The sequence below is a fragment of the Protopterus annectens genome, chromosome 5.part1 (genome assembly GCF_019279795.1).
Source record: "Protopterus annectens isolate FY-2018-M chromosome 5.part1, PAN1.0, whole genome shotgun sequence".
Taxonomy (NCBI): Eukaryota; Metazoa; Chordata; order Ceratodontiformes; family Protopteridae; genus Protopterus; species Protopterus annectens.
Genome location: NC_056736.1, coordinates 365,671,036 through 365,681,788, shown reverse-complemented (window position 1 = coordinate 365,681,788; position 10,753 = coordinate 365,671,036). Strand labels below are relative to the sequence as shown.

Here is a 10,753-nt window from a genome sequence, read left to right as displayed (position 1 = left end):
GTAGCCTACATTTCTATTCATAGGTATATGTGTCTCTATATATAATAACCAGAATCCTTAAACCCACCCAGAAACAAATGCATCCCATTTGGCAGTACAATTGCCTTTGAGTGTGAATATATATATATATATATATATATATATATATATATATATATATATATATATATATATATATATATATATATATATATATATATATGTATATATATATATATATATATATATATATATATATATATATATATATATATATATATATATCCATATGTGCATGTTTAAAAAATAAGGGTCTGCATCACTAATGTGACTCTGCAACTGATTTACATTAATTTCCATGGAACGGGCTGTGTTCAAGCATTATTTTATGTTGACATCTGATAACATGCGTGTGTGGTGTTGGATGGCACAGTTGTGAATTATACTAATGTGGCTATATGTGCAAGTATGTTTTAGTGTATTTTTGTGCCTGATACCAAGCTCATATTTTTTGTATCACTGTTTCTCTGTCTTGGATGACACACAGATATCCATCTCAGTATGCCTTACCACTTTTGAAGACAATCTGAAAGTTCATAAATATGTTGCGATGAAACATTTATTTCCTGTCTACTTCTTCGTCTTTTCAAGAAAAGGTTGGATCCACAAGATACATGCAAGAGAAAACTGACAGATAAAACTAATATGCAAAGCAGAACCGCTTCTTCAGGAAAATAACTTGCATTTTGTTCACGCATCTATGTGGCTATATCTGTATATAATTCTAGTCAAACCTCCAACAATAATTTGCCAATTGCTTCTTCTGTTATGTTGTTTCATCTTGGTTTTCTGTGGTATTTTCCTTTGTAGGCTCTTCTTCTTCCCATGTAGGACTGTTTTCGTAGTCAGGTGAGTTATCATCGGTGCTGATTCCAGTGTCTGTATCCTCAGACATTTTGCTTTCAGTTGGGGAAGTTGCTATATCCTTGTTGAAGCTATATTCTTCTGGATAAGGAGGGCACTCATCATCTAATCCACCTGTCTCTTCATTACTCAGCTGTGCCATCACTTGGAGTGAACCTCTGGTTCCTGAGTCAGAGCTGATAGACCCATCATCTCCATAGCTATGGAAGCCACTGCGGACACGGCTAATGTAGTGACTTAGGATGTTTGCCCCATCTTTTGCAGGATCATTAGGGGTACTCTCAGAAGTATAATGTTTGAGATGTTTAATTTCTGTGTGAATGTGGTTTACAGATTTCGTTAGTTCTGTAATACGATTGCCCAAATCTGAAAGAAAACATAATGCTTATATATTTAATTTGACATACTTTAATTTGGTTAAATGTAACTATGTAAGCAAGGCAAAATTTGCTCACACAAAATTTATCTTTTCTGGTTAAAGAATAATATTCCACAAGCACAATACATATGGTGGGCATACCCTGAAGTATAAAAATAATTGTAGGAACAATAACTATCATAGAAAAGCAGACTCGTGAAACATTATGTGGAAAAGAAAATACATCAGTGAAAACAAAAATAAATATACCTAACATAGCTACAGCATTTCCGTTTGTGTAGTAATGCATGGAAGGTCAAAAGCAGAATCATTAACTTTGCTTTCATCATCTACTGCAACTAGGGATGTAAATCATGTTTAGGAAAGTGCTTTTTTGCAGGCTAGCAAACTCCCTTGCACCCACACATGTAGGATTATGAGACTGAATCATTCTCAACATTTAAAATATCCCTACGCCAAGGCTGCCAAAATCCAGACAAAGGAAAACATTTAGTCAACATACACAGGCAAGTATGTTTTTTCCCCCATGTTCTACCTGATTCTATCATCAGTGAGAACAGAGCCTGGTATTCTGTTTTCAGTCTTCTGTGAGCTACTGTCCTACTCTTTGAAACCGTCCATATTCCACTTAACATTTAAACATTACTAAAGTCTATTATTTAAAAGCCAGCTAAAATGAAGAATACAGAAGAATAACAAGAAAGTGTTCTGCATTGCCAACGCTCATCGCCTGGAATCACATTCAGCTACGTTAAGAACAACTGAACCAACCAACACGAGAAACCGACTGTAGAAGGAAAAAGGCTAACTGGGAAAATATAGTAACTTCTGCACAGCTCGAACAGAGAATAACACACGTATAGCCAACACTAGTGTTCCACCAAAATTCAGGTTAAATCCACTCGTAATGATAAAAACGAATCTTTTATTGAAAATAAGGTTTAGCGCTTTCATCTGTTAAAAATCAGACTTCCTCAGAACCAACATGGAGTACTTCCAGTTCACATTTAAATAACCTTTTTGGCGCCAAAAATTCAAAAGGAAATGGAGCTCTTAAAGAGACATAATCATAACTACTCCATATATACATACTACTATGCTAAAAACAGCTAAGCATTTCGACAGATCCAGTGTGCTGATATAAAAATGACAATATAAATATAGTGACAATGTAAATAAATAAATAAAAATAATTATGGTAAATAAAATACACTCTGCACGTACTAACTTCATCTTAAAACATACTCCAAATATATGTAATAATGAAATGGTAAAACTTGCATGACTAGTTCTCATAAATTGTAACAAGTCAACAAGAATCAAATACAATAGCAACATCCATGATATATCTATGCCATGATTAAAAATGGTTTAATACTTATATTTTCATTTATGCCAGGTGACCTAATGGCATCTGCCAAAATCTGCCACTTACTTTCTTTCATGGCTAAAAGTGCTTTCCAATTTCCCCCATAAGTAAATACTTCTACGTGATCTGTAACACTGATATGTTGGGAAGCATGCATACTAAATAATACTAAGTACATTCTGAACTTTGAAGATTCATGAACCAATTCCCTTAAGGCTATACATTTTTATTGCAACTCACTTTTTCATAAGTTAATGATTCCTATATACTATAAGGTAGATTTTAAATTATAACAATATATCTATACATATATGTATATAAATGGGACAGAGAGAGAGACGAATAAAATCGAAACTTTGTCAGGTGTGTGACATCACATATACTATGCTAAAAACAGCTAAGCATTTCGACAGATCCAGTGTGCTAATATAAAAATGACAATATAAATATAGTGACAATGTAAATAAATAAATAAAAATAATTATTTATATATTTAGAAAGAGAGTGACAGGGAGGAAGAGAGAACATTTATTATTAAGAGTTTTTTGTATTTTTTGGCATTGCTTCAGAAGAAAACATTTCAACATTTTTGTTTTACTTTAAAAGCAAAACATTTCTAAAATGTTTTAATCAAATGCAAAGCCATTATTAGCACAACAACAGAATACTGAAAAAGCAGTCAATAATTTCTAGCATTTGATCTGTTTGAGTATCTAGCTGGCATTTGAAGTAATTTTTTCAAACAAGGAATAGGTTCATAGGTGTGTACTAGGCTAATGGCCCTGGAGCCTGTACAAGCCACAAGGTGAATTTTCTATTTCCCATCCACTCATCAAAATTTCTCTGGAAGAGGGTCAGCGAGGTGCACTGCTTAACATGTATGGGAAGTCTATTCCATAGCATTGTCAGTCTCTGGGTTATGAACCTGTCCCTCCAGTATGTTCTGTTGACTGTGGTAATGAGTTTGAGGTCCCTGGAGCGTGTGGTGCGGAGGGATTGGGATTTCTTTAGATGTAGCATTTCTAACAGAGCTGGGTCAGACATGGCTTTGTAAGTCAAGCAGAGATCACTTCTAAGTAGGCGATATGAGACAGAGAATAGTTGGAGTTTTTTGAGTCTGTCCATATAGGACAAGTGTTTAAGGCCTAGGATCCTCTTTGTGAGGTACTTTTGTGACCTCTCCAGTTGTTGCAGGTGTCTAGTAAGGTATGGGCCAAATGGGGCATTGTACTCAATGATTGGCTTAATGAGGGAAGAGTAAGGGGGAGACAATTACCTCTTTCTTCCTGGATGCAAAACCCTCAGTAATGAGATGTGCCACATAGAAGGACTTTCTGACCACAGCGGCAACGTGGTGATCAAAAATGAGGTTGCTGTCAACCTGTGTTCCCAGATCTCTTATAATGCCTTCTGTGTTCAGTGGACTACCATCAATATGGTAATTCATGGGAACTGGGTTTTTCCAAAAAAGGATGATGACACTTTTTTTGGTATTGAGCTTAAGGCCAATGGTAGTGACACCAGTCGTTGGTCTGAGTGATGCCATTCTGTAGGATGTCAACATCACTTGGGGAGTTAATAATAGGTCTCAACTTGCAACCATCTGTGAACTTTGTCAGCCAGAGTCCCTTTGTGTTGGCCTGAACTTCAGAGAAGTAGATACCAAACAGGAGAGGACCCAGGACTGAACCCTGTGGTACTCCACTCATGACTAATCAGCAGTCTTACTTGGAGTCAGCTACTTTCACACTGTGGATTCTATCTGTGAACCAGTTTGCAACCCACCTAGTGATATAGGGGTTGATGCCTTGCTTAGTGAGTTTTTCTATGATTCCTGAGTGAGCAGTGGTATCAAAGGCCTTGGCCAGATCAAGGTAGGCTGCATGAACCACCTTGTCTTCATCCACAGCTCTGGTGACTGACTCAAATAAGTCGACCAAGTTGAGCAGGCATGATCTACCCTTCAGAAAACCAAACTGTGTGGGATCCAGAGTTTGGAGATTCCCTATATCTTTGTTTATTAGGTCCATGATGATGTGTTCCATAGCTTTTCATATCAGACTCATCAGGCTAATAGGGTGACAGTTTCCAGGGTCTGTAGTTACTTCTCCTTTGTAGAGAAGGATGACTGTAGCAGTGCACCATTCAGTAGGGACAAAGCCTGAGGTGAGGCTGTGAGGTGCCAGTTCACTCTGTAGGTCATGTAGAACACAGCCAGAGATATTGTCAAGTCCCATAGAAGCTGTATTCTTGGCCTTGGACAGTGCTGTTTTAACCTGTGCAGCAGTAATACTGGGTGTCTGGCAATCTACTGGTATTTTGATTGGTCCTTTGGGGGGAGGGTAAAGTTGGCACTGAATCTGTCAGCCAGTATATTGGCAATATCTGTTGGCTCGGTATAGGAAGTACCATTGTGCAGTAGCTCAGAGCAAATCTGGGTATTGCCGTGGAGATTCTTTACATAACTATAGAAGGCCTTGTGGTTGTCTTTGCTATCTGCTGCAATTCTGTTTTCATAGCTAGCTTTAGAGGATTTGATGAGGGATCTCAACTTTTTGTTGAGGCTAATAAGGGAGTGTTTCCAGTCTTGGAACTTCACCTTATTCTGCATTAGTTTCCTCCTTCTGTTGTAGAGTTTGTTTATGGCAGGGGAGCACTAGATTGGCTTCCTTTTTTTGGAGGAGAGCTTCTTGGTTCTGTTGGATATGGCGAGATCCATGCATTTGTGTACATGTTCATACAGTCCATTGGTGTATGATTCAGTGGTAATGCAACTATTCTCCATTTGCATGGGTGACGTGAAGTTAGCCACCTCTGTTTTTAGGAGCCCAAAGTTAGCTTTGGAGAAGTTATGGTGGTTACCTTTGCAGGGGGGGGGGGGTGGGTGTGAGGGATCTGGATTTCTAAGGTGATTAGTTTGTGGTCGGATCTAACCAGGGAGGAGTTGACTACTGGTGTAGAGCAATGGTCACCCATGTTAGTAATGACCAGGTCAAGGATGTTGCTCCATCTAGTGGGGATAAGTACAAGCTGGTCCAGGGCATTGTAATTAATGAATTCCAGGAAACTTTGGGCAAGTGTATTGGTACATAAATAGTTTTCCCAGTTAATAGAGGGGTAGTTCAAGTCACCCAGTATGAGTGTTAGGGTGGACCCTAATATTCTCCAGGGTGCTTAGGAATGTGAAGTGTGAGTCTTGGGACATGGTTGAGGACCTATAGCAGGCTATGACCAGAATCGCTGTCTTACCCAATGTTAGCTGCACCTGAAGTATCTTTGATGCATTATGCTGGGCTATCAGTATGGAGGTGTGCACATCCTTTATGAATGTCAAAACACCACCACCTTTGGAGCTTTGGTCTAAGTTCTGGGGCCGACAGGTGTGGAATGAATTATAGCCTGGTAGTGCAGGGGTGCTTTCTGCTGCCTTGAACCAGGACTCTGTTACAGCACAAATGCTGATGTTCTCCATTTTAAGGAGTGCTTCGAGCAAGTGCATTTTGAGATTTAGACTTCTAGCATTGAGCAGCAAGACCCTCAGATTGCATTTGTTTGTAGCTGCTCTGGTGGTAATTTGGTCTTTGGAACACCACCTAAAAAAGGCACTATAGGGGTGGCAAGAGCCTTAGCCAGTATCCAGAAGGCCCGGGGTGATAGATGCAGGCCATCTCTAGCAAAGCATTGAGGTCTATCAATCATGTCATCCCAGGCAGACAGATACTGGATCCCCTTTGAATGACACCAGAAACTTAGCCAATTGTTGAAATCAATAATTTTCTGCTTGTACTGTGGTATAATTCTGGGTGATGGTAGGATGCTGCCCAGGCTAGGGTCAAACCCACCTGGGCTACATAATCCAAGAGCTCCTCCATGTCTCTTTTCATGTAGTCCAGGGAGATACGTCTCAGGTAATTCACACCCACATGTACAATGACAGAGTCATATTTGTACCTGTTGTTGAGGGACCTAAGTGCGTGCATTATGTGGTTGATCCTGGCACCTGACAGGCAGCTGACTGTTACTTTCTCCTTATTCAACCTAGTGAGTGGGACATCAGTGTGCCTCACTATTGAGTCACCTATGACTAGTGTGTTGGACATGCTGTTTTGCCTTAGGGGCTTTGGTTGAGTGGCACACTGTTTAGGGGAGTTATATGTCTCGTGATTATTGTGTTGAGGTAGTTGTGTGCATTTCTGCCTTGGAGGTCTCTGCTGTTTGGGTGGATTTTTATTGAGAGCCTCCACAAAGGTGGGTGTGTGGTTTGCATTTTTATATGAAGGCAGTGCTGGTATGTGTTCTGGAAGGCTATGTGTTCCATGCAGTGTGGTGCAAGTGTTGACCTTCTCCTCTTGACCAGCTATTCTGGTTTTGGCTGGAGAGTGAGTGAGTGGCTTCCAGTTTGGATATATAAGTGCATCTCTCACAAGTCTGAGTGTTTGGAGGTAAGAGGAGAGGGTTGTAGGTGTACATGAGGCAGTTGCTGCATTGCCTCAGGATGCCCAAGTTTATCAGGTTAATAGGAAAAAGCACAATGAACTGTCCTTTAGAGATGCCTGGAGGGGTGGGCATTAATAATAAGTACTGGAGCTGTTTCCTTGTAGAACATTTAGTGCTGGTAGCATGTTTATGTGTTACAATAATTGCTGCAAGTATTCTGGTAAAGTGCTAAACTAATTTGCTAGTAAAAGTGCAGGCGAGAACTAGCAGATCTAAGGGAAAATTTGAAGAGCAGATGTTGGCACCGCTCAGAAGCTTACAAACACTTCTGGATACAGCAAATCTGTATCTGGACTAGACCAGCTACAGAAAAGGTAGGAAACAAGCATAAATGCAGTATTTTAAACCAGAAAGTTGAAAGAGATGGAAAAACTCCCCAAACGGCCAATAAACTACAATTTCTGGGCCAGAAACCACTCCTCTTGTGGTAGATAGGCTACCTAGTGCTTACTACTCCCACTGATAAGCTAGAAGGCTTTCCTCCAATACAGAAAGGCTTGGGGGGCTTAGAAGCTTATATACAGTCCTGGATACAAAAATCTGTATCTGGACTAGACTAGTTACAGGAAAGCTGGGAAAAGTTTAAATGCAGTATTTTAAACCAGAAAGTTGAAAGAGATGGAAAAACTGCCCAAACGGCCAATAAACTACAATTTTTGGGCCATAAATCACTTCTGTTGTGGTAGATAGGCTACCTAGTGCTTACCACTCCTGCTGATAAGCTAGAAGACTTCCCTCCAACACAGAAAGGCTTGGGGGGGCTCAGAAGTTTACAAACAGTCTTGGATACAGCAAATCTGTATCTGGACTAGACTAGTTACAGGAGAAGTGGGAAACAAGCTCAAACATGAGCTTTTAAACCAGAAAAGTTGAAAGAGATGGAAAAAACTGCCCAAAAGGCCAATAACTACATTTTCTGGGCCAGAAACCACTCCTCTTGTGGTAGATAGACTACCTAGTGCTTATCACTCCCACTGATAAGCTAGAAGGCTTCCCTCCAACACAGAAAGGCTTGGGGTGGCTCAGAAGCTTACATTGAACAGGTTGGATGACAGTACTTTTTTATATGAGCTAAGGAATTTTGAAGGGCTTAATACAGATTTCTTTGTAGTAAATAACGTGACCTTGGTTTTGTTTAGGTTTAGGGATACATTTAATAACTCCATCCACTTGTGGATACTGTTAAAGGACAGTTGAAGCTGAATAATTACTTTGGCTATGGATCTGGTGGAGTATAGTAGCACCGAGTCATTTGTTTATCAAAGTATACGTGTATGTGCACCTTCACAATAGGTAACCATGCTGGTTACAAAAATAGAGAAAAGGAGAGTTAACACAAATCACTGTGGTACAGTAGCTGCATCTAGTTTTAAAGGTGACATGATAACCTTGTTTACAAGAAAAAAACTGAACAAAAGCAGTCCCAGCACTGACACCTCTGGTTACTGTCATGCTCTCTGATGCTGTACCTGCTACCTGCACGATGTGGGTTTGTCTTTCAGCCAATTTTGTATCCTTCTTACCACACAGATATCTGTAACAGATTTAGTTCATTAATTATGCTTGCAGGGGGATAATGCCAAATGCATTGGCCAGATGAAGATAAGCTGTATGTACATTGTGACCACTGTCAACAGCTTGTGTTACTTTCTCAAAGAAGTTAACCAGGTTCATTAGAAATGATTGACTTTTTTTAAAACCAAACTGTTGCACATCTAGCCAGATGAAATTTTTAATTTTGATGTTAATCAAGTCTGTTATAATGTGTCCCATGGCCTTATAAATGAGACTGTTTAGGCTGATGGGTATATAGTTTTAAGTGTCAGTAGTAGGGCTATCTCTATAGAGTGGCATCAACCAGTGCTGTACAAAATACTTCTGGGACTGAGCCTTTAGCCAGGCTTAGGTTAAATTCTTTATGTAAAGGTTCTGCCAGGGCATGTTTTATAGAATTTATCAGCCAATTATATTATCTGGTTCCATGGAGGAAGTGTTCTTTGTCTTGGACAGCACATCTAGTACATTTTCTTTAATGATAATGTGCGGCTTTGAGAGCTACAGAGATCATAAGGCTTTGGATGGCCATCTCAGGAGTGAAATTTTCTCTAAATTTATTTGTTAGGATATTGGCAAGGTCCACTGAGTCTGTACATGTTGTCATTTTGTATTAGTTAGGTATGCTACTGGGTGCTGTTTTTTAGTTTTCTAACATATATTTTATTTACTTTGTTGACTGAGTTAGTCCCACTAGAGTAGGAGCCTTTTCTCAAGGAGGACTGAGCTGGCATCTATACTACTAGGGGAAATTTGGCCAGGGCATCGAGGATCTTTCCCTACTCTTTTCAGTAGGTTCCATGGGATCTTTAACATCCACATGATGTAAGCATAGGTTCATAGGTTGGTAATAGGCTATTGGCCCTAGGGACTATACAAACCTAGACATAACAATTCACTGGATATTTCTTCCCACAATATTTACTTCCCTGGATCCCTGTCTAGCAGGGTGACTGACATGATCCCCGGGGTGAATTTCCTATCTCTCATCCAATCGTCAAGGTTCCTTTTGAAGAGGGCCAAGGAGGTGCTCTGCTTGACATGTATGGGCAGTCTATTCCAGGGTATGGGGAGTCTCTGGGTCAGGAACCTATCCCTCCAGCATGTTTTCTTTATTGTGATGACAAGGTTTAGATCCCTGGAGCGTGTGGCTCTGAGGGATTGGGAGTTCTTTAAGTGGAGCATGTCCAACAGCTCAGGGTTTGACATGGCCTTGTATGTTAAGCAGAGATCACCTCTGAGTAGATGATATGCCACAGAGTATAGCTGGAGTTTTTTTAAATGGTCAGCATAGGGCATCTGCTTTAAGCCGGTGATTCTTTTAATGAAGTATTTCTGCGGCCTTTCCAGCTGTTGCAGATATCTTGTGAGGTACATACCAAACGGGGCATTGTATTCTATAATGGGTATAATGAGGGATTAGTACAGTGGGACAATGACCTCCTTTTTTCTGGATGAAAAGCCCTTAGTGATGAGGTGCCACATAGAAGGATTTCCTGACTGTTGTGGCAATGTGGTTATCGAAGGAGAGACCACTGGCCACCTGTGTCCCTAAGTCTCTCATCACACTTTCGGTGTTTAGTGTACTGCCACCTATGTGGTAATTCTTGGGTACATTGTCTTTCCCAAAGGGGATAACTATACATTTCTTGGCATTAAGCTTGAGCCCATGGCTCTGGCACCAAGCATCTGTTTCTGTAAGGCCCTTTTGTAGAATATCCACATCATTTGGGGATTCAATAATGGCTCCCAGTTTGCAGTCATCTGTGAACTTTGTTAGCCAGAGTCCCTTAGTGTTGGCCTGTACTTCAGAGAAGTAGATGCCAAACAAGATCAGTCCCAGGACTGAACCCTGAGGTACTCCACTTGTCACTTGTCTGGAACTGGATTTGGAGTTGGCTACTTTTACAGTCTGGGTTCTGTCAGTAAGCCAGTTGGCAACCCATCAAGGGATTTATGCCAAGCTTAGTAAGTTTATCTATGATTCCAGAGTGGGGGATGGTGTCGAAGGCCTTGATGAGGTCCAGATAGGCTGTGCGGACCACCTTACT

General features: G+C 40.2%; 1 protein-coding gene across 1 annotated transcript in view; it reads right to left on the bottom strand.

Annotated features, from left to right (window-relative positions):
* Positions 1 to 261: 261 nt before the first annotated feature.
* The window catches only part of LOC122803163 (short transient receptor potential channel 2-like), a 1,104,815-nt gene continuing 1,094,323 nt past the window's right edge, over positions 262 to 10,753 (bottom strand). Inside the window, exon 22 of the mRNA XM_044072780.1 lies at positions 262 to 1,269. Coding sequence (XP_043928715.1) covers positions 806 to 1,269 — 464 coding nt within the window. The 3' untranslated portion in view covers positions 262 to 805. The remainder of the gene's footprint in view (positions 1,270 to 10,753) is intronic.